General features: G+C 43.6%; 1 protein-coding gene across 4 annotated transcripts in view; it reads left to right on the forward strand.

Moving 5' to 3' along the window:
* The window catches only part of ZNF385B (zinc finger protein 385B), a 451,618-nt gene that overhangs the window by 409,818 nt on the left and 17,149 nt on the right, over window positions 1–24,651 (forward strand). For 3 of the 4 annotated variants that reach the window (XM_030210445.1, XM_030210447.1, XM_030210448.1), the window contains exons 5-7: window positions 8,192–8,434; window positions 10,800–10,978; window positions 21,779–21,880. In XM_030210445.1, coding sequence (XP_030066305.1) covers window positions 8,192–8,434; window positions 10,800–10,978; window positions 21,779–21,880 — 524 coding nt within the window. Of the gene's footprint in view, window positions 1–6,993; window positions 7,038–8,191; window positions 8,435–10,799; window positions 10,979–21,778; window positions 21,881–24,651 lie in introns of all 4 variants that reach the window. The other variant, XM_030210446.1, reaches the window with a different exon arrangement.

Consider the following 24,651-nt stretch of genomic DNA (forward strand, 5'->3'; position numbering starts at 1 on the left):
CTACCACTTCTTCTCAGACTCCAGAGCAGGACAGGTTGTGTTCACTTTCTCTCCCTTCCAAGCAGTCTGCACGGAAGAGAAGGAGAGGGTGAGCCTGTATCAAAGCAGAGAACAGTCACTCTACTGTCTAATCCAGTGGCATAGCTATGTGTGGACCTGGGTGGACACAAGCCCACCTAATTTTGGCTCAGGCCCACCCAGCAGCAGTGCTTCATTCCCCTCTTTTCCTGTCCTCCTCTGGTGGCCCGGCATCTGCCCGTCCCTCCCCGGTGTACCTCTGAGGCTTCCTGGTGACTGCAGCGATTCATCTTCACTGCCTGTGGTGGCCCCAACAGGCTTCCCTCTGCTGCATCCCGCCAATGAGGAAACAGGAAGTGAAATTAGCGAAGATGGTACATGGCAGAAGGAAGCCTGCAGGGGCCAACCAGGCAGCGAACATGAATCACTGCAGCCACCAGGACAACTCTGAGGTACACTGGGGAGGGACGGGGGTATTCAGAGAGGAGGTATATGATGGACTTTGGGGGTAGGGGAGGGTTTGTGGGTTAACTGTGGGCTCTCCCAAAATAGTAGGTATGGCTATGCCACTGCTCTAATCTAGCCCATCTTCTCCTATTATTCATGCCTCTGGCCACCTGCTGCCTCCCCAACTCTACATAAAATAATATAGAAGTCAAAATTTAAATAAATATGTAAAATTTGACAGAAAATATTTCAATAAAGATATTTTCGATTTTATGATTTTTTGGCCTCTTCCACAAGGATATCAATTTCTGTTTACATCTCATACTTGGACTACATATATGATGACATGAAATATCTCACCCAACCTGGAACAATAGAAGGTGATCAGAGCTTCTTATCTTACAGGTCAATTTCTTAAAGTCTCATGGATAGGTCCCAGAGTCCTGGTAGGCATGGCATATTTTCATGAATGAGGACGTAACTGTTGAGAATGTTTTGTGTGGCATCCAGCAGGGTAAGTTATTCTTGAGGGAATTCTACATGTAATGAAGAATGAAGAGTAATTTAAAATTTTTGGCACAAAATTCTTATAGAAGTTAAAATCTATGACTCATAATCAGTAATCTGAGTTTAGTAGAGAAGAAGGAAATCAGTAATCTGAGTTTAGTAGAGAAGAAGGATAGTAAACTGTTGATTGAGGACCTCACAGAGGGCATCAGACCTTAAGACAGCATGTTACGACTGTCTAAGAAATATTCTGTCCACAGAGAAAAACACATGGGCTATATTGTGGATCATTTTAAAGTCATTGTTTTACTCTGTAAATACGATCATCATCCTTGACTGTGCAAGCACTTCCCAAGAGAAGTTCCTACTCAAATAAGAGTTCATTCGTCCTAAGATAATTCTAACAATTTTCTAATGAGTCAGACAACAAGTTTCCACAACTGCCTCAAGCTAAGCTTCTCTGCCAGAGGGACAGATGGCAGATAAAGTCCCAGATCCCATCTTAACTCAAAATGAGCCCCTCTTTTTGAGATCCAGGGACATAATGGCAATGAGACTAATTTTTCCAACCAAGATCAACAAGGAGGGGTTGTACCCCAGTTTCTTCTTAATTCCAAAGAATTGAGACTGTTTCAGACTAGACTTAGACCTAAGGGACCTTAAATTTCTTGCCTGTATACTTTCCTGAACACTATCCTGCCATGTCTGGTTACACTCATTTGACTTCAAGGACACATACATGCATACATTGATTCATCCTCTTCACCAAAAGTACCTTCATTTCATAGTCAATTGATTTCATTATCTATGTTACATCCTGCCATTCAGACCTTCAGCAGTACCGATGGTTTTTACCAAATGTTTGTAGAGGTAGTGAAAGGACCTGAGGAGGGGAACCAAATAGAAATAGACATAGGGCCATGGGAGCTAAGGAGTAGAGGGAGAGAGAGGAAGGACTGGATTTTCATCCTCTCCTACCTGGATGATTTTACTGAGGTAAGGGGACTTACCTCAAATAGGAGAGCAATCACTGAACCACTCTATCCATCAATTATTGTTCTCAGATCCAATGTATATTATCCAAAGTTGAATTTTCCCTATTGCTGCAGGTCTAATACCTTAGACCCTTGATAGATACTTGGGTAGGGATGGTATTCTTACCAGAGCAAAGGAAAGCATCTCTAATAAAGCTCACCAGAGCTCTCATGGGCAGGAAGAGGTCACCAGCTTGCTCATTCCTAATAATTCTGAGTCACGTGGCGGGGCACAATCAAAAGGGGCACCCATGTTTTCCTGAGGACGTCCTCGCAGGACGTCCCGGCGAAGGGATGGGGAAACCCGTATTATTGAAACAACATGGGCGTCCATTTTTCGTTTCGATAATACGGTCGGGGACGCCCAAATCTTGAAATTTAGGTCGACCTTAGAGATGGTTTTCCTTAGATATGGTCGTCCCCGATTTTCACCGATAATGGAAACCGAGGACGTCCATCTCAGAAACGACCAAATCCAAGTCATTTGGTCATGGGAGGAGCCAGCATTCATAGTGCACTGGTCCCCCTGACATGCCAGGACACCAACCGGGCATCCTAGTGTGCACTGCAGTGGACTTTAGAAATTGCTCCCAGGTGCATAGCTCCCTTACCTTGTGTGCTGAACCCCCAACCCCCCCCAAAACCCACTCCCCACAACTGTACACCATTACCATAGCCCTTATGGGTGAAGGGGGCACCTACATGTGGGTACAGTGAGTTTCTGGTGGGTTTTGAAGGGCTCACATTTACCACCACAAGTGTAACAGGTAGGGGGGGTGGGCCTGGGTCCACCTGCTTGAAGTGCACTGCAACCACTAAAACTGCTCCAGGGACCTGCATACTGCTGACATAGAGGGGCATAATTGAACGAAAACGCCTATCTCCATGGGCGTTTATCTCCGAGAACGGGTCCGTGAAGGGGTGGACCGAACCGTATTTTGGGAAAAAATAGACGCCCATGTTTTATTCAACAATGTGTGAGCTGGGCGTTTTTGTTTTTCAGCGATAATGGAAAATGAAAGCGCCCAGCTCAAAAACGAATAAATCCAAGACATTTATTCGTGGGAGGGGCCAGGATTCATAGTGCACTGGTCCCCCTCACATGCCAGGACACCAACCGGGCACCCTAGGGGGCACTTTTACAAAAACAAAAAAAAAAAGGTAAAAGAGCTCCCAGGTGCATAGTACCCTTCCCTTGTGTGTTGAGCCCCCCCAAATCCCCCTCAAAACCCACTGCCCACAAGTCTACACCATTACTATAGCTCTAAGGGGTGAAGGGGGGCACCTACATGTGGGTACAGTGGGTTTGGGGGGTTGGACGACTAATAAGCATTAAGCAGCACAATTGTAACAGGCAGGGGGGATGGGCCTGGGTCCACCTGCCTGAAGTCCACTGCACCCCCTAACAACTGCTCCAGTGACCTGCATACTGCTGCCAGGGAGCTGGGTATGACATTTGAGGGTGAAAATAAAAAGTTGTGAAACATCATTTTTTTGTGGTGGGAGGGGGTTAGTGACCACTGGGGGAGTCAGGGGAGGTCATCCCCAATTCCCTCCAGTGGTCATCTGGTCATTTAGGGCACTTTTTGGGGCCTTATTCGTGAAAAAACAGGGTCCAGGAAAAGTGTCCTAAATTCTAGCTAAAAACGCATACTTTTTTCCCATTATCGGTGAAATGTGCCCATCTTTGTTCGGCAGATAACCACGCCCCAGTTCCGCCTTCGCCACACCTCTGACACGCCCCCATCAACTTTGTCCGCATCCGCGACGGAGTGCAGTTGAAAACGTCCAAAAATCGCCTTTCGATTATACCGCTTTAATCGTTTTTGTGAGATAAACGTCCATCTCCCGATTTAGGTCGGAACTTGGGCGTTTTTCTCGTTCGATTATAAGCAGGATAGAGGCTGGAAAAAATATTTAAAAAATTTTTTTTTGAGGGTGGGAGGGGGGTTAGTGAGCACTGGGAGAATAAGGGGAGGTAATCCCCGATTCCCTCCGGTGGTCATCTGGTCATTTAGGGCACATTTCTGTAGTTTAGTCATAAGAAAAAGAGGACCAGGTAAAGTCATCCAAGTGTTCGTCAGGGACGCCCTTCTTTTTTCCATTATCGGTTGAGGACGCCCATGTGTTAGGCACACCCCAGTCCCGCCTTCGCTACACCTCCAACACGCTCCAGTGAATTTTGGTCATCCCTATGATGGAAAGCAGTTGAGGATGCCCAAAATCGGCTTTTGATTATGCCGATTTGGGCAGCCCTGTGAGAAGGACGCCCATCTTCCGATTTGTGTTGAAAGATGGGCGTCCTTCTCTTTCGAAAATAAGCCTGATAGTAGCTGTAGTTCATTCACTTCAAACACATTCCTATATATGCAACACCAGCAGTGGATGCTGGGGGAGGAGACAGTGGCAGCCCTGCCCCAGGCCCAGCTCAGTCTCTTGTCGGCCCTGTGTGGACTGTGAAAAATTGCAGGAAGAACATAGGAAATTGGAAGACTGGGCATCCAAATGGCAGATGAAATATAATGTGGACAAATGCAAATTGATGCACATTGGAAAGAATAATCCAAATCATAGTTACCTGATGCTAGGGTCCATCTTAGGGGTCAGCACCCAAGAAAAAAGATCTAGATGTCATAGATACACTGAAATCTTCTACCCAGTGTGTGGTGGCGGCCAAAAAAGCAAACCGGATGCTAGGAATTATTAGGAAAGTGATGGTAAATAAGACTGAAAATACTATAATGCCTCTGTATTGCTCCATGGTGCTATCTCACTTTCAGTACTGCATTCATTTCTGGTCACCGTATCTCAAGAAAGATGTGGAGGGGCATTATCAAAAGGGACATCCATGTTTTGATATGGATGTCCTCGCAAAATGTCCCAATCCAGGGGCGGGGAAACCCATATTTTCAAAACAAGATGGACGTCCATCTTTAGTTTTGAAAATACCGTCAGGGATGTCCAAATCCTTAAATTTGGTCGTCCCTAGATTTGGTCGTCCCTAGACTTGGTTGTTTCTAATTTTCGGTGATAATGGAAAGCAAGGGCATCCATCTCAGAAATGACCAAATGCAAGCCATTTGGTCATGGGAGGAGCCAGCATTTGTAGTGCACTGGTCCCCCTGACATGCCAGGACACCAACCGGGCACCCTAGGGGGCACTGCAGTGGACTTCATAAATTGCTCCGAGGTACATAACTCCTACTTTGTGTGCTGAGCCCCCCAAAACCCACAACTATACACCACTTATGGGTGAAGGGGGACACCTAGCTGTGGGTACAGTGGGTTTGTGGTGGGTTTTGGAGGGCTTGCTGTTTCCTCCACAAATGTAACAGGTAGGGGGGGATGGGCCTGGGTCCACCTGCTTGAAGTGCACTGCACCCAGTATAACTGCTCCAGGGACCTGCATACTACTGTGATGGACCTGAGTATGACATCTGAGGCTGGCATAGAGGCTGGCACAAGATATTTTTAAAGATATTTTTTGAGGGTGGGAGGGGGTTAGTGACCATTGGGGGAGTAAGGGGAGGTCATCTGATTCTCTCTGGTGGTCATCTGGTCATTTCAGGCACCTTTTTGTGCCTTGGTCATAAGAAAAACACGACCAGGTAAAGTTGTCCAAGTGTTCGTCAGCGACGCCCTTGTTTCTTTCGATTATGGGTCCAGGACGTCCAAGTGTTAGGCACACCCAAGTCCGGCCTCCGATATGCCCCCTTGAATGTTGGCTGTTCCTGCAATGGAAAGCTGTTGGGGACGTCCAAAATCGGCTTTCGATTATACCGATTTGGAAGACCCTGTGAGAACGACGCCCATCTTCCGATTTATGTCAAAAGATGGGCGTCCTTCTCTTTCGATAATGAGCCCGATAGCGGAATTAGAAAAGGTTCAAAGAAGAGCAAACAGAATGATAAAAGGGATCGAACTCTTCGAAAGCCTAAAGAGGTTAGGGCTCTTCAGCTTGGAAAAGAGACAGAGAGGAGATATGATTGAGGTCTACAAAATCCTGAGTAGTCTAGAATGAGTAGAAGTGAGTCGATATTTTACTCGTTCCAAAAATGCAAAGACTAGGGGACACTCAAGAAAGTTACATGGAAATTCTTTTAAAACAAATAGGAGGAAATATTTTTTCACTCAATGAAGAGTTAAGCTCTGGAACTCTTTGCTGAAGGATGTAGTAACAGCGGTTAGTGTATCTGGGTTTTAAAAAGATTTGGATAAGTTCCTGGAGGAAATGTCCATAGTCTGCTACTGAGACAGACATGGGGAAGCTACTGCTTGCCCTGGGATTGGTAGCATGGGATGTTGCCACTATTTGGGTTTTTACACTCAGAAAAAGGGAAGAAAAAACAACAATAGAAAGCACACACCCTCTCCTGCATCAAAATCAAAAAGTAGAAATAAGGAGATGTGTGTTGTGTGGCAGATCAAAAAAGCGACCACAACTTTAGAATGATGGCAGGTCTTGACATCTCTTAGAGAAGAAGGACACTGCGTGCTCTTCCCATATTAAAATGCAGAGCTGTGTTGCTTATGACGACTGCTGTCTCATAACCCCGGAATGCCATTGTGCTTACTGACCGAAATGCCATTGTGCTTCATTTTGCGGTTGCAGGCATATGGTGCAGACCGCAATTCTAAAGTGGTCATTTTTTTTATTTTGTCCACACTGTTCACATTTTATAAATTTTGATGTTTAATAAAAGTTTGATTCGATTTTGATATTGAATAAAAGACAATAAGCTAAATATAGGGACTTGGCAAATGATTGAACACAATGTAAGTTTGACCTGAAATAGCTGGGTGCTATGTAAGGTCTTATTGCTTTTTCACTTAGATCTGATGCCATCTTGTCATTTTTACTCTGTGGTTATAATGAGTAATAAGTAAAAATTAAAAATATATATTGTTCATTATGGAAACTTTCTAGGATCTGCCACGTAATACACGTCTCCTTATGTCCACTTTTTAGCATTTGGGGTTTTGGCAGGTACTTGTGACCTGGCTTGGCCACTGTTGGAAACAGGATACTGGGCTACATGGACCATTGGTCTGACCCAGTATGGCTACTCTTATGTTCTTATCATTGTTGGAGAAAGCACTAGTACGTCTAATTGGTGAATTTATAATACTAGTCATGCATGATCAGGGCTGTATATTTCACCTAAATTTGGGTCCCCTGTACTGACCACTTGAAAGTTGAGTGCAGCATAGTAGCTTTTCTCCCACTGTCTGCTGAGGAACAGGTGAAGGGATTCTAGTTCTGTTGATCACACCAGAAGGAGAATCTTTTCCATGTCAGTTGTATGATTTCCTAGTAGAAACCTTCCACCAGGAAAGCATATAACTGTAAATGGAAAAGATTTTTATTCTGGTATGATCAACAGAACTCGGATCCTTTCACCTGTTCTTCACAAGAGTTGCTCCATTACTTTTTTATACTCACTCCAAATTAGTGCAAAGAAACATTGAATTAATATGTTTGCTTATATAGTATGTTATGAATGGTTGTCCAATGTCTACTGGTATTAGTATCTTTTAGAATGGTTGTTTTAGTTTTTGCTGTGCTTTTCTATCAAATCAATGGATTTCTTATATGTTTTTAAAAATGATATAAACCGTTCTGTTTTGTGAATGCAATTAGAAATGGTATAGTAAATAAATAAACGATAAACGATTGAAAATTTGGAACTGAGCAATGAAGTGTTACTTCCTCAGTCAAGGTGCACTTCAGCAAAATAGCAACCTATTATGTGCATGTAGTTGCTTATCTTAATGGGGATTTGCCAAAGACCATAGTATAAATCAGACATACATACCATCTCACCATCCTAGGGAGTTGCCTATCTACTGTAAATAAAATGAGAGCCTCTCTTACATGCAAGCAACTATGCTTTTCTAATATTGGTCCTGAATCTAGCCCTCCCCCTCCCCCTCCCAAACATAGATATTTGCCTTAGCTACAGTTTCAGCCTCTAAGTGGGTAAATTGACCACTTACAAAATTAACTAATCTAGAATGTCAATATAACTACTCTATAAATTACACCTATAAGTATGCAAGTACAGCAACTCACTACATCTGAAGATGTCATAGTTTCAAATATCACTTTTATGTATTTCCTGTTCAGGTATTGTAATATTTCCATATGAGCCTGGTTTGTAACGAGGAGTGTTTATATTTTCCAGACTATAAAAGAAAATCAAGAACTAATGGTTCCAGTCAACCTTCAGGCACTGATGCTGACCCATTCACTTCCAAGCTTAATGCAACATTACCAACCATTTTATCTGAAACTCCTTCTAAGAGCACAAATGGAACAAGTAGTTTAGCATCTGAGTCAGAAGAGGAAAAAGCCAAAAAACTGCTTTACTGTTCCCTATGCAAAGTAGCAGTGAACTCTTTGTCACAGCTTGAAGCCCACAATACAGGTTAGTGTTCTTTGGCTCTCTTCTAATATCTCTCAGAAACTATTACAAAATTAATCAAATTCATTTTAACTCACAACTACTTCCGCTTTAACAATGATATCTATCTGCAAATAATGGGCACTGCGATGGGCACCAGGACAGCACCCAATATACCAACCTTTTTATGGCTGAGCTGGAAGAGACATTTCTGAATACACACCAGACCAAACCTCTAAAATACTACCGGTACATCGATAACATTTTTATGATTTGGACGGAGGGTGAAGAAACTCTGAAACAATTTTATTCTGCCTTCAATACATACCATCCTACAATCAGATTCAAAATTGACTACTCCCCAGAAAAAGTCAATTTTTTGGACACCACGGTCTCAATCAGTGATGGCTGTATACAAACATCTATATACAAGAAACCCACAGACAGATGCAGCTACCTCCACAACTCCAGCTTCTATCCTTCACATTCAAAAAGATCCATCATTTACAGCCAAGCCACAAGATACCACCGTATCTGCTCTGACCCATGGGACAGAGACAGACACCTTAAAAGCCTGACTGCATCCTTCAAACAGAAAGGCTACAACCCCAAAATAATCTCCAAGAATATTGCCTCCTCCCTCAAAACACCCAGGGAGAATCTGCTACAGTACAAGGAGAAAAAACCCACAGACAGAATCCCTCTTGTAGTTACATACAATCCAGAGCTGGAAAAACTGAGGAAAATCATAAGAGATCTACAACCTATACTCCAGGAGGATGAATTACTGAAAGAGATATTCCCATCCCCACCAGTACTGGCCTTCCAACAGCCACCCAACTTAAAACACAAGCTAATCAGAAGTAAACTTCCATCACAGACTGAAAAGGAACAGAAGGGCACACGTCCCTGTAATTTATCCAGTTGCAAACTATGCCAAAATATTTCACAGGACCCCACAGTTATCCACAAAGGAAAGATATTCAACATAAAGGAATCTTTCACTTGCTCATCTTCCAATATGGTATATATCATTCAGTGTAAAAAATGTAACGAAGGATGCTAAATTGGAGAAACAGGCCAGATGCTTAAGACAAGATTCAATTTACATAGACATCACATGAACAATACAGCCAGTAGGGCCCCCACCCCGGTGGGACAGCACTTCACAGAACCAGGACACTGTACCAGTGATTTCACAGTGAGAATACTGAAAGGTAACTTTAAAACCATACAAGAACGTAAGACCTTTGAAGTCAGAATGATTGAATATTTTAACATCCAACAGAAAGGACTTAACAAGGATCTGGGGTTCCTAACCCATTATAAACCATAAAGCTGTATGTCTCTGTTGATCACCCCACCCCTCACCTATCCACACCCATCCTGTTAGAATATCAATGATATGCTTTGATGTCCCCATGCATACCTCCGACCCACCCCCATCCTCCCACCCTGTCAGACTGTCATAGTAATGCTTGAATGTTTTCACTTATATACAGTACACTGTCAGCTAGCACATTTGCTTATTTCCGATCTGATGAAGAAGGGCAACCTTCGAAAGCTAATCAAGAAATGTATTAAGTTATGTCCAATAAAAAAGGTATCATCTTATTTTCTTTTCCATGTTTTATTTTGTTTGATTTCTATTGATAATCTCAAAACATTGAAAGTGATTTTTATTCTAATAAACATTGAGAATACAACATTGCAAATACTGCCATTGGTCCTTACATGTCTCAGATGATTGTGTTGCTTAGATCTTATCTATGTCAGCTGTAACTTTCTGGTACATCATTTAGGAGGGAATTTATTCAACAAGGGCTACCATTAAGACATATTATTTTATTGTTAACCTCAGTTATTAGTAACTAGGTCTCATTGCATAAAATGGGACCTGTGGTAAAATAGGATGATTTAGGGGAAAGGGGGTTATCAACAACGGCTGCCTTAGGCATAGGAGCCAACTTTTCAAAATTATTGGGGGTGCTAAGCCCAGTGGAAATGACCCCTTTCCTGAACACATACAAGGAATTTTTCTCAATATTGGGGGTGCTCAAGCACCCACAGCACCCACAGAGTCGGCTCCAATGCCGTTAGGACATGTTATATTACTGTTAACCCCATTATTGGTAACTAGGTCTCATTGCATAAAATGGAACCTGTGCTAAAACCCCACAAGGCAGTGGTAAAGTAACATGTCTCAATGATAGCCTACCTTGATAACTACTCCCCTTAGTAGTAAAAATAACACGTCTTGACAGTAGCTTATTTTGTTAACCACATCCCTTAGAGGCTTTATTAGACAGGTAATCCTAAAAGCAAAATCTCAAATAATATCAAACTTGATGATATGCTTTAACAAAACTGTATAATCATTTTTTTCAAGGTTCTAAACACAAGACAATGTTGGAAGCGAGAAATGGAGCAGGTCCAATTAAGTCCTACCCTAGATCTGGATCAAGACTGAAGCTTCAAAATGGTAGTAAGGGTTCAGGGCTACAGAACAAGACATTTCATTGTGAAGTCTGTGACGTTCATGTGAACTCAGAAATCCAGCTGAAACAGGTAAAACAGAATTTCAGTATGAGAATTTATTGGTTTGTGCTTGCTGCTGTCTTGAGCTATTAATTATGAGTTACAAATTATTATTTAATACTAAGAGCCAAATACTGTAAAAGAGGTGTGGGATTTGAGGGCTGGTGCAAGGGTAGTAAGCACTCTAGGTGAACCTTTATACTTGCACCCCTTTCCCTATTAGCTAAGAATCCTGCTCCCTCCTGCTGTCCCCTCCCCCCCTCCCCAAGAGTTTGATATTTAAACTTAAGCATTTTTATATAGTTTGGGAAATCTTTTGGAAGTTATTTCTATGACTTTTTTTTAGCAGAAACTGTAAATTTGCATTGAGTATTTATTATATAATTAAATTCATAAATTGAATGAAGGAAGAAAGAAAGAAATAATCTTTCCATTACTATTTAGCATCCCCCCCCCCCCCCCCAAACAATCTTGTGAAAAGACATAGAGGGTTAGTTACTAAGGGAATAATGCACATTTTTAAAATCAAATAACACATTAAGGACTAGATTATATATATTGCACTAAGATTTCTGCATGGAAATCAAAGCGTATTCAGTAAAGTACTCTTTAATTTAAACATACTTTATAGAATAAGCCTAAATTTCCATGCAGTTTATAGAATAAGCCAAGCACCAGTCCATGCCATTAAATTTAATCACGGTCAATTATCCTAAGTAAAACCTGGTGTAAATCCTGACACCTAAATTAGACATGGAACAGGTATATTCTATAACAATGCGCATAGATTTTAGAAACTCCCATGACCCACCCATTCCACGCCCATAACCATACCCACTTTTCAACTATGCAACTTATATTTAAACATACCATGTTAACAGAATACTCTTAGCAAGTAGTGTGCATAAATTCTAATTAATGCCAATTAGTGCTGATAATTGGTTATTAACATCCAATTATCAGCGCTGCTTAGCTTGTTAACTAATTAAGATATGCACATTGTTATGGAATACACTTCGTTTTCCATACGGCAATCTCAGTACAATATATAGAATCCCGGGATAAAAGGTAAAATTGTGTTATGTGCCCTTAATTTATGTTTTTTTTAGTGCAAAACAAGGTAAATAATAATTAGATACAATGCATCCAAATGCAAGTAAAGTAGCTCACTATTTTGCAAAACGAACAATGCAGCTTACATTTAACCTTGCAATTGGCATGTTGCACCCAGGGGCTCTCTTAAAGGGAGCAGCAGTATTAACATTAACCTACCTCACCGCTCATCCCCACCCTGACCAGAGATACACCCCAACCCCACCCTCACCCCACCCCCAGAAACAAGAACTTCTCATAGAAGAACACTACGCCATGATCCCCAAGTATCTACCAGGGTTTCTCTGTGGTCATGTGGGGGTGGGGGGAGGAGACAAAAGCAATCTCCAGTTGCTCCTGCCCCATTGTTACCCAGGTTTAAAATGGCACTACTTAGCTCCTAGCAGTAGCGGTAATTTAATGCTACTATTGTGAGGAATCAAGCTGCCAAATAAGTTTATGTGCTAAGAGTCAAGTGATGCTATTTTGAATTTGAGGGCTAACAGGGCAGGAATGACCAGGGATAACTTATCCCCTTCTAGAAACCTCAATATATGCCAAGGGGATTAGGAAGCGAGGGCTTTTTTTCCAAGGGAGATCTCTGGTTGAAGAGTCTCATGTCAAGGAACAGGGTGAGCCAGCTATATTTGTATTGTTGCAACCCGGAATACACAATTTTCTCAGCTGCAGCAACATAAAATAATGATTCAGTATTCAAAGGGTTTGGAATTCAGTATGAACACATCCCTAATATCCGCCATCAGCCATCTCTTCTCCAGGCCAAAAAGCCCCAACCTCCTAATCTTTTCTCATTGGGGATTTGTTCCATCCTCTTTATTATTTTAGTCACCCCTTTCTATATCTCCTAATTCTGGTATGTCTGAGATGCAGTGAGTAGAATTGCATAAAGTAGAAAAGGTGTAGTTGCAATATGGAGGGATAAAAGACATTATGATATTCTCCATTTACCTCCCTGTTTACTAAGCTACGCTAGTGGCTGCAGTGCACTAATTCCAACACAGCCCATTCACTTTAAATGGGTTGTGTCAGCATTGCTACATGGCAGTCGCTAGTGTAGCTTAGTAAGCAGAGGGGTTAGTCTCCATTCCTTTCCTGATAACTCCTAATATTCTGTTTGGATTTTTGGCTGCTGCTTCACACTAAGCCAAGAATTTCAGTATATTACCCACAGTGATCCAGCACAAAACAGAAAGGCTCTTCGGATCTGCACCAAGTACACAAATAACAATCAGTGGGTCCAGAAACAACAAACAAGAGATCCAGAGATGTTGATAATACAAAATTCTTTATTAAAAGGATCGCCCGATGTGGTCACATTTTGCCCTAAGGCTGCATCAGGGGATACAATGCAAAACATATGAAAATCTCTCTATTTAAAAGGCACCACCAACGTTCTATGAAACCTCCAGCCGGAAGTGTGAAGGGGGAGAGATATCCAGTTTCCCCATGAGTGTCTGCCCCGCCCTCGCTCTCTCTGTAACACAAACACTGAAGGAAAACACAGCAAAGCACGAAATCAAATCGCTCTCTCTGTAACAGTGAAGGACTCAGAGTGGGGAGGGGAGAGAGGGCAGAGGGCAGGGACAGAGATATCCGGTTTCCCCATGAGTGTCTGCCCCGCCCTCGCTCTCTCTGTAACACAAACAGTGAAGGAAAACACAGCAAAGCATGAAATCAAATCGCTCTCTCTGTAACAGTGAAGGACTCAGAGGGGGGAGGGGAGAGAGGGCAGAGGGCAGGGACACACACACTCCCACATGCACACAGAAGAAAACCTTGCTAGCCCCCATTTCATTTGCATCAGAAACGGGGCTTTTTTTACTAGTAAATACATAAAACACATCAGTTCTGGAAAAACATGCACATAAAATCTATACAAATGTAAATAATATTAATTAAAAACAATACAGAAAACATCTTCACATTTAAAAACATGCATTAAAAGGTGAGGGACAGATGAATCAAAATGAACCATCTGGGTCAGTGCATTATGAAAATCAACCCAGCAGCAATATATTGCAACAGTGAGTGTGAACAAAAATCACATATTTCAAGTAAAGCAGGGACAGTGATGAGTGTAATAATCATTGTATTGTTAAAAAGGCACATAGCTAACAGGGATTCAAAATGAACTCTCCCCTAAGCCAGGACACTTTCACACAACCTATAAGTAGAGAGGTGTGGTAGCACAACCTATAAAAACCAGTAAGTAGTAATAACGCTCAAAAAGCAAAAACTGGAGTAAAGGAGCATTGAAACTTAAAGTTGAAAAAACCCCAAGGGCAGGTTATGTACAAAGCAGTGGACTTTCTTCAAAATGAAGGCATTTCTCACTGATAAAGACATCAATCTGCCATAATGGTCACAGCTGCAAGCTGTACATGCTCCCGGGAGAGGGGGGTGTCAAAGATCAAATTAAGTAAAAAATACAAAATGATTTTTAAAGCAATGTAGCCTAAAAATACAATTCAAATATAAAAGTTGAGCAGTATAAAGAAAGCCAAAAGGGGATTTCAGCTATAAAAAAACATACAAAATAATTTGCAAAAAAAAAAACTTTACAATACTTCAACTGGCTTACTGTTATCTGCATGTTTATTTGTACCTTTAAAAAAATGTAGCAGATGGGTATAGGGCTGACTTAATCATTACACTGATAAGGCAGTCACCTAGGGCAGAGATGGGAGATATTAGATAGCAGAGGGGGAAAGAGAGAGGGTACAGGGAGATGCTAGACTATAGGGGTATAGAGGAACAGAGATGGGATGGGAAATGTTGGACTACAGGGTAGAGGGGAAAGATGGAGATACTAGACAACAAGGGGTAGAGAGAGGGGAGTTGCTGGACCACAGGAATGGTGGAAAAAGAGGCAACATGTTATTGGACTATGGGGGAATAGAAGGGGAGGGAAGGGTAAGAGAAAGGGATGAGATGCTGGACCATGGGAGTGAAAGGGAAGAATGAGGGAATGGGGAGCTGCTGGACTTTGGGGAGAAAAAGAGGAAGAGTGAGAAGGGAGGTGCTGGGCATGGTGATACCATGTAGAGGAGGCCATGAGGAGTTGGCAAGGAGATAGAGGAGGGTGGATGGAAGTAGATTTGGAGAGACATTAAAGGGGAAAAGTCAGAGACTAGGTGAAGATAACAGACAGAAGAAAGAGACTACAGGGAAAGAGATGACCAACAAGGAAGGAGCTGTAGCTGGTAGGGAATCAGAGACGGAGGAAAGTAGATAAGGGCTGCAGCCTAGGTGACTGCAGAAGGTTAGATATGTGGCAATGGAGAATGGGTGAAAATGGAAGGAAATAAGAGGTTGGGGAAGGAGTGAGATGGAGACTGAGAAAGCTAGGGACAGGAGGTGAAAGATAGAGATGAAAATTTGATATGTAAGTGAAAAGAGAAAAGGAGATTGAGGATTGGAGGATGAGAAGGAAGGTGATAGAGCAGATAGAGAAGCAGAAAAGAAAGTAATGGAGGAAAGATCTGAAAAGGGAAAGATCAATTTGTCAGAGACTATTGTAGAGGAGGAATGAAAGAAGAGAGGAGGAAAAAGAAGAACAGAAGATAATGGAAAGAAAGTTAGAAGACAGATAGAGGAAGGTAGAAAAGAGCGACTGGGTCTAATGTCATTGGAAAAGTAAAAAGCTCAGAGAACAAAGAAACAAAGATATAAACCAGAATCTTATTTTGGATTTATTAACTGATATATAGTGTGTATGCTTGAATATAAGCCGAGATTTATGGACCAAAAAAAAAACCCAAAATGGGGGTTTTGGTTTATATTTGAGTCTCCCCACTCCCTATTGTTGCCAGCACTTTTCTTCTTTCACCCCCTCCCCCCGCAGTTACTGGCTTTAACTTGCAGCTCCTTCCTCCTTTGGCTGAAGCTGACAAAGCTATGCGCTAGACCAGTGCACAGCCATGAGCATCTGCACTTGCTCAAGGTCTACAGGCTCTTGGAGCCTGCAGGCCTTGATCATGCACAGATGCTCAAGGCCCTGCCCAGCTCAGCACATAGCTTTTGTCAGTGTAAACTGGGTCAAATAGGTGCCACTGCCTCCAAGCCCAAGAACAGCCTGCTCTCTCTTCTCTTAGCAGCCCGGGTCCCCACCACTCCAGAATGTTCCTGTCGTAATCACTTCCAGGTTCACAAAGAACCTGCAGCTCTGCCTCTGACTGCCCCACTCTTCCCTGGCAGCCCTTAGCTACCTGCAGCCAGCAACAGACAAGCAGCAAACAGCCAGCCAGCCCTTCTAAGACCCAGAGCCCTGAAGGACAGCCCAGCTGCCCTAGGGTAAACAACCAGCACTTTTTACCCTGCTTACATCAGCATCAGATGAATGAGGGAGAGCTGCAATTTAAAGCCAATAACTGTGGGGAGCGTGGTGGGTTTGGGGGAATAAAAATGCCAGTAACCGCAGGAAGGGGTTGTGTGAAGGAGGAAATGCTCATCATCAGGTGGGGTGTAAGTTCAACTATATTTGGTATTACCATTGAGAATTGTGTAACTCTGATGTCTTTGTGTTTCTTTGCTTCAAGAGGAAATGCATTTCTATATTTATTTCTCCTGTTTTGCAATATATGCCACTCTGACTTCTTGGAGTTTTGAATTCAATTTTTGTCTTCATATTTCTAATTCCTAATTTGTCATCCCTTGTTCTGTATTTGGTGAGGGACTATATGTGTTATGCAGGTATGACCATGGTACAGTTTTCTGTAAGCATATTATTTCTGTGTAAATATTTATAGCAGTTCTGCTAGTTCCATTTTCTCAGTAGGAGATGTATTTGGGTTAGGGCCCAATGTAATATTTGTAGTGCTGCCTTTTTCATAGGTAGGGTTAGTGTTATGTTAGTCTTGACAGTGCTTTATGGCATAGCCGGTTTGTTATAGACTCTGAGTGGTCTTTTTGCAGGGTTTGATAGTACTTCCTAATATACCTGGAAGTTAGGAAATGCAAAAATCTAGTACCCTTATTTTAATACCATTACACATGTAAGCAGTGTTCAGACACTGATACACTCATTAAGTTGGAACTTCTGAGGGAGCAGCACAGTAATTATTTGCACAGGACAATAATAAAGGTAGCACTGCTCCTGACCATCACACATGAAATGTCTATCCATGAAGATTCTACTTGTATTTTGGTTCCTGCAGAACCTTTAATGCTGTTTGACTCTTTGCCATCTCTAATAAATAGCGATACCTCTCTTCCAATCTGATCTACCCAATCCTTACAATATAATTTGCATCCTGGTATTACAGTGTTCTATTGGTTATCCTCCTTCTACCAGTTCTTTGAAATAACATTTATGTCTACCTCTAGACTCAGTGCTATATATTTTAGCTCTCTCATCTTATTTTTTAGACTTCTAGCATTTGCATACAGACATTTCTAAGCATGCTTTTTCATTTCTATTTACAAACAGCCTAGCAGTAAACGGGAATAATTTGGCATCTTTCAACTCGTGTGTCTTTACTTAAAGGCACCTGGGCTACTTTGCCTTTATTACAATCTCTCTATCAGGGTGTCCTAATTTCCCTGCTTAAGACAATAAATTATGCAAACCCTCAGAATGATGGAAAAGGGTCACAAGTACCTGTAAGGAAAACTAGGATAACACAGACTCACCCTAATCCTGAATTATTAGGATGCCTAACACCCCAGGCACTTACAAGCACTAAGGAGATAACAGTACAGCCTGACAGATGATACCACTCAGGAACACTGGGTCCAGAGGCAAGTCAGGAACTGATGATGATGGATCAGGACTCGGGAACTTGGGCAGCAAGTGGATTGTCCCAGCCTGGAAAGTCTACAGACAGGCGAAGCCACAGTTTAACGAGCCTTCATCTTATGGCAGGCTCGGAGCCAGCTGATGGCTGTTATCAAGGTTCCAGGCAGATAACAGCGTGCTTGCCAGCTAGCTGATAATACCTTCAAGGATGAGGTCTTTATACCTTTCTTCCCAACTTTTGGTGCCAGTTGGCCTGGAACATGATGACCTGATATCCCTGTAATGACGTCCATGCTGATAAAAGTACATCAACAAAAAATTGTTATTGTCTAAATTGTTTTGCTTTTGTCAATCTGGATGACTCCAAGGCCTTACACAGTACCAAGCCTCTGCATTGGAGCTAACAATAGCCAAGTCTGTAAAAGTCAGGTTCATGATGTAAGCTAGTGCTGAATTATAGTGCCTTGATGCAGGGTTTTAACTCTACAGAGCAAACAAAACCTGCAGCATGCCGGTGGGAGGCTTGGGGGGGGGGGTTCAGGTAGACAGGAGCACTGTTAGTGTGGGGGGTAAGAGGGGGAAATGCTAGGTGGGGTGGAGAAATAATTGTTGGAAATGCTGGGGGGAGGGAAAATTGCTTGACATGGGTGGGGAGAGGCTGAACAGGAGTAGTGAATGTTGGACATGACAGTGGAGGGGAGGGAGGGTGAGATGAGGGAAATGTTGAACATGGTGCAGTGGGGTGTGGTGGGTTGGGGAGCGAGATATGAGAGATTCTGCATAGGGGAGGGAGAAATGTTAATGCACAAGACAGAGAGAGAAATGGTGGACAATGGCAGAGAAAGAGGAAAGAGAGAGGGAGAGATGTTAGATATGGGGATGGAGGAGAGGAAAGGAGAAACGCTGCACAAGAGAGGGGAGTAGAGAAAGAGGGAGTTGTTGGATGGGTGGGAGAGAAGAGAGAGGGAAAATGCTGGGCTATGGGGAGGGGGCAGGAGGGAAGAAAGAAGGGATGGGAAGATGTTGGTGAGAGCGGAGTGGAAGGGACAGGGAGATGTCAGGCTATGAGGGTGGGAAGGGAAGAAAGAGGGATCAGATGCTGGGCTATAAGGGTGGAGAGAAGGAGACACTGGGAATAGTGGAAAACGTGTGAGAGAGGGTGAGGGTAGGGGAGTGGCAAGAAAATGAATGAGAGGATAGTGATTACATGGGGTAGAAATATGGTAATGGTGAGTAAATTGAAGACGGAAGGGAATGGAAGGCTGAGAAAGGAGTGAGATTGGGAATAGGAATGCTAGTAATCAAAAGAAGGAGATAGAAATTTGATAGGTATCTGAAAAGTAAAAAGAAGGAAAAGGGTTAGAAAGAGGGTGAAAATTGAGTGGACAGAGAGCAGAAGAGAAAAAAAAAAGAAGAAAGAGCTAAAATGGAAAGATCAGTATGTTAGAGGCATGTGTAGTGTATGACTGAGAATTAGCAGAAGACACAGAAAAGTGAAAAAGAGAAACTGGAACCAGCATGATGGAATAATAAAATATCCAGGCAACAAAGGATAAAAAGCATTTTATTTTGATTAGAATGTTATTTGACTCTGTGGCACAGCCTTGTTTATTCCTATAAGTGGCTTCCCTTTTTCCTTGAATGATGTGTGGCACCGCCTTGTGTATTCCTATAAGTGGCTTCCTTTATCCTTGAGTGCTGTGTGGCACAGCCTTGTGTATTCTTATGAGTGGCTTCCCTTTACCCTTGAGTGCTGTGTGGCCAGCCTTGTGTATTCTTATGAATGGCTTCGCTTTACCCTTGAGTGTTGTGTGGCCAGCCTTGTGTATTCTTATGAGTGACTTCCCTTTACCCTTGAGTGCCGTGTGGCACAGCCTTGTGTATTCCTATGAGTGGCTTCCCTTTTTCCTTGAGTGCCTGGTGGCACACCCTTGAGTATGTTTATGAGTGGCTTCCCTTTTTCCTTGAGTGCCTGGTGGTACACCCTTGAATATTCCTTGGAGTGGCTTCCCTTTTAACTGAATGCTGTATGGTACAGCTTAGAGTGTTCTTATGAATGGCTTCCTTTTTTCCTTGAATGCTGTGTGGCACAGCCATGAGTGTTCCTTTACTATGGCCATGTGGCCTTGTCTTGAGTTTTCCCTGTGTGATTTCTGTTTGAGTCCTCTCTGTGAGGCTTCTGTTTTGAGTTTGAGTGGGTTGCTCTTCCGTTTAACTGTGACTACTAGCGCAGCCCTGAGCAGTCTCTCTGTGTGGCACGAGTGGACTGTTCTTCCGTTTAGCTGTGTCTACTAGCACAGCCCTGAGAGTCCTCTCTGTTTGGTTTCTGTTTGTGTTTGAGCAGGTTGCTCTTCTGTTTAGGTGTGATTACTAGCGCCACCTTGAGCGCCTCTCTGTGTGGCACGAGTGGGCTGTTCTTCCGTTTAGCTGTGTCTACTAGCACAGCCCTGAGCATCCTCTCTGTTTGGTTCTGTTTGAGTGGGTGGTTCTTTTGTTAGCTGTGACTACTAGCTCAGCCTTGAGCTGCCTCTCTGTGTGGCATGAGTGGTCAGCTCTTTCGTTTAGCTGGGACTACTAGCTCAGTCCTGAGCTACCTCTCTGTGTGATGTCTGTTTTACTTGGTTAGGACTATTCATTTGTAGCTGTGGTTCTAAGCCCAGCCCTGTACTGCCTTCCTGTGTGGTTTTCTTATCTTTTACTTATAGTTTCTACCATGTGAGTCTAAGTGGGGTTGTCCTTTCCCCTTCAGTTTCTTTGTGCCTGTGTGTAGGGTCTTTTGACCCCTTGTTTGTGGCTTTGTTTAGTGCAGTGTGTCTGCACTGCTTGAGTAGTACTTGCTCAAGAGATTCCATTCTGTTTCTTTTCCTTTCCCTCTGGTATGAGTGGGTTCCAGTTCGGCCTTGCAGCCCATATGCTTGGACTCTGTTACGGATGGGTTCCATTTCGGCCTTGTGGTCCGTATGAGTGTCGTTCCTTTTTTCCTGGTTCCTGCTTTTGTTAAGTTCCATTCCTGGTTTTCACTTTAGCCAGGCTCTGGTTTCACCTTGTCTTGAGTGTGCTCTATCTATTTGCCATGTCTGGTATCTTGTTTGTATTCAGTGCCTGGTTCGCTTCTGCATTGCGCATCCCCAGAGGATTTGTCTGCTGCAGCCTGGCTACAGCCCAAGGGCTCACCATCCCGGGTTCCGTGACAGCAACTAGAACTCCCTTCTACTAAGCTTAGCAGACAAGGCAGCATCCTTCAGCCACCTACAACTAAGCATGCGTGGGGTGCCAATATCAGTGGCTCAGGTAGTTTCTAATGCCTGCCATGCTTAGTAAAAGGGAGTTCTGGTCATCTTTGGAGGAAGTCTTCAGCTGACAGAGCTTGGGGATCCTCATCAGCTACAATATTTATATTTTGAGTTGGGAGGTGCTGGGGAAAGGGGGCAGAGAGAAAATTTTGTGCCCACCCACTTTGGGCTCAGGCCTACCCAAAATTGGCTGTCTGGCTACCCCACTGGGCAGGCAGTGAGTGGGCTCCCACTTAGGCTAGTAACTTACACAGTACTGTAAGTTATGTGCATCCCTGCCACATTTATGCAGCTGCAGTTAAGCCAGCTCTATGGCTGGTGTAACTGCGGGTGGATAAATATAAGGTGTGCCAGATACTGGGTTATGCTATTATTTTATAATGGAATTTGGACACCCAGATGCTGTTATAGAATAGGATCTCACCACATATCTGTGGGGAGTCTAGATGGAGGTGCCTAGTTTATAGAATTGTCCCATAGGTGTCTACTTGTATATTTTATAAACTACATGTGCATCTTACAATTTCACCCCTGCTCAGCTGAAACTATGACCCTGGGAATGTCTACTCACAGAATGCATATAAGTACATGCCACCTTGTCAGCCCACATACCAACTTTACATTTGGGAAAGCCTTTATAAAGATACCCCAGCCTGCTTAAAAAAAAAATGTTCACTTTCATTTCAGCACATTTCCAGCAGAAGGCACAAGGACAGAGTGGCAGGGAAGCCTATGAAGCCTAAATACAGTCCTTACAACAAACTTCAACGCAGTCCAAGTATTTTAGCAGTAAGTACTTTTAATGCATTAACGTTATATGGGAATATCGGTAAACAGGTGACAATTAGTCTATTAGACATAGTCACGTACAGGGCAATTATCAAGAGAGTCAAGACAAAAAGAATGAATGGCAACAGACATATTTTGGCCTTCAGATATACCCATGGCATAGTAACCTTATTGAGTACCGCTTGCATAGCCGGAGGCTAACAGGGCATCAAAGCTTAGATGACACCACGTCAACCAATAGGTATGATGGCTGTGTAGAGTTGCCAACTGGCTGGTTTTCAGCCAACCTGGGTGATTTTTCAGTGGCTATGTTAGCTGCCAGCAGACCCTGAAAACCAGCAATAGAAAAGCTGGGTTCTGCCACTGACACTATGCAGAGGTCGGACTGGGGTAAGCCCCAGCCATGTCTTCCTTCTCCACCTCCCTCCTGCTGCCACTTCCACTGCTTCTCAAGACTAGCAGCAACAGTGGCTATATACCGCAAAACAGGCATGGGGCCACTGTGTCTATGTGCACAGCTGCTTGCTCTCTGTTTTCCCCCCCCCCCCTGCCCTGTTCCAGAGGGGGAGAACTAGCAGCCAGCAGCAATGTGCATGGAGGCTAAGGCCCCATGCTTTTTTATTTTATTTGCCACTGCTGGTCCCAAGTAGCAGCAGCAGTTATGGTGCTGATAAGGAAAGGGGAAGGGATAGGAGGGGAGAGGAGAGAAGAGACACTGGCTGGAAAGAGTGCAGAGAAGACAGGGGGAGGTGCTGCATGATGGAGAGAGGGAGAAAGGGCAGATGTTGGATAGAAGAGGGGAGAGAGGGGAGATGTTGCATGGAAGCAAGGAGAGAGGGGAGATGCTGGATGGAAGGGAGAGAGAAAGAAGGTTGATGCTGAATGGAAGAAGGAAGATACCAGATGGAAAAGGGGGGAGCGAGTGGAGTTGCCAGATGGACGGGAGAGAGAGGTGAGATGCTGGATTAGGGGGAAGGGAATATGCTGGATAGAAGGGTGAAAGAGAGAGGAGACTCTGGATGGAAGGGAGAGGGGGAGATGCTGAATGGAAGGAGGAGGGAGAAAGGGTGAGATGCTGAACAGAAGGGGAGGGAGAGAGAGGGGAGATGCTGAATGGAAGGGGAGGAGAGATGCTGAATAGAAGGTGGAGAGGGGGAGATGCTAGATGGAAGGGGAGAGAGAGGGGATATACTAGATGGAAGAAGGGAGAGAGAGAGGGAGGAGATGCCTGGTGGGAGAGAGAGAGGGAGATGTCGGGTGGAAGGGGAAGAGAGAGGGGGAGATGCCAGGTGGAAGGGAGAGAGAGAGGGGGAAGATGCTGAATGGAAGGGGAAAGGGGGAAGGGAAGATGCTTCATGGAAGGGAAGAGAATATAAATTTAGTGACGGACTGTGAAATAAGAGGAAAGGACATGGGAGAGCTGAGGTAAGGAAAACAGATAGAAAGCTGTAGGTAGACACAGTAAAAACTGGATGGTAAAAATGAATGAAATCTGGTCAGAGAAGTGAGAAATTAATTGGAAGAAAGCTGAAAGGAAAAGATCAATGTTGGAGATGGATGTAGTGGAGGAAGTGAAGAAGACAGGAGACAGAAAAATGAAGAAATGAAAAGGAAACCCTGTCAAGAGCAGGGTCGGATTAACACTTTATTGGGCCCTAGCAAAAATATATTTGTGGGTCCATACTTATTGTAATCCGCTTTGAACTTGATGATTGTAGTGGACTATAAATTTTGAAATTATAATCACATTACCATGGACCCATTCCCCCCCCCCCCCCCCCCCCATTTATTTCTTTTCTCAAAATCACTCCCCTTCCTCAATCACATTTCATCTCTCCAGAAGCAGCAGGGAAAAGTTCAGAACTTAGCTGTGGATGTGGTGGCAGTGAATGAGTGAGTGTGGGGACTAGGCAAGCACATGCTTTGAATAGAGTGGTTTCATGCTTAGCGCCAGAGAGCTGCAAAGTCATCGAGTTCTAGAATGGAGATTTTCAGCTATGTCTGAATTTCTATTCCTTGTCACAAGCAGTAGATGAATCCAGTAACTGGTGGGTTGTGTCCATCTACCAACAGGTGGAGATAAAGATAACAGAACTCTTGAGAGTAAAGGAGACGGCCAGCCCCTCTATCCGTTAGTATATCTCTATCTCCAGCAGGTGGATGGACGGCTTCTCTTCAGCTCCTGGATTCAAGGCCACTGAGAGTGCTCCTGGGCCGTTGGCCAGTTGAGCTTGGAGGGGGTGTCTGACTGAAGGTGTCAACTTTGGAGGCATACCTTACTACAAGGTCCCTGCCTCACCCCATACTCTCCACTATCAGGCATTTTTTCTCTGTAATTTGCTCTCTCCCTCCCTCCTCACTTTAAAAAGAAGAAAAAAAATGAGAACCATAACATTTATTAAAAAAAAAAAAAGATTTTGAGAGCGGAGGAGAATAGTAATTTATCTGCCTGATTTCTGGTGCTAGAGGAGTCAGAGCGTGTGTTCCTTGACTCAGGCTGCCGGTTCTTCACTGCGGGGCAATCAGCTGGTGAGTGCCAACTTCGGCTTTTTCTTCTGTCAGCGGGGCGGCATGGCGGTGGAAACCATTAAATGCTGTTCCTGGTGTGGGAAACAGCGTTCAGCGGCGGGAGTTTGTATCGCTGAGTGCGCTGAGGTGCCCAGGGCCGAGGGCTCTTCTTCCTTCAGGTAATTGGGATTTTCCCGCGCTGAGGCGCGCGGTCCTCACACCATTTTGTCTGGAACGGCTGAAGCAGTTACTACTACTACTAT

The sequence above is a fragment of the Microcaecilia unicolor genome, chromosome 7 (assembly GCF_901765095.1).
Source record: "Microcaecilia unicolor chromosome 7, aMicUni1.1, whole genome shotgun sequence".
In the NCBI taxonomy this organism is placed as follows: domain Eukaryota; kingdom Metazoa; phylum Chordata; class Amphibia; order Gymnophiona; family Siphonopidae; genus Microcaecilia; species Microcaecilia unicolor.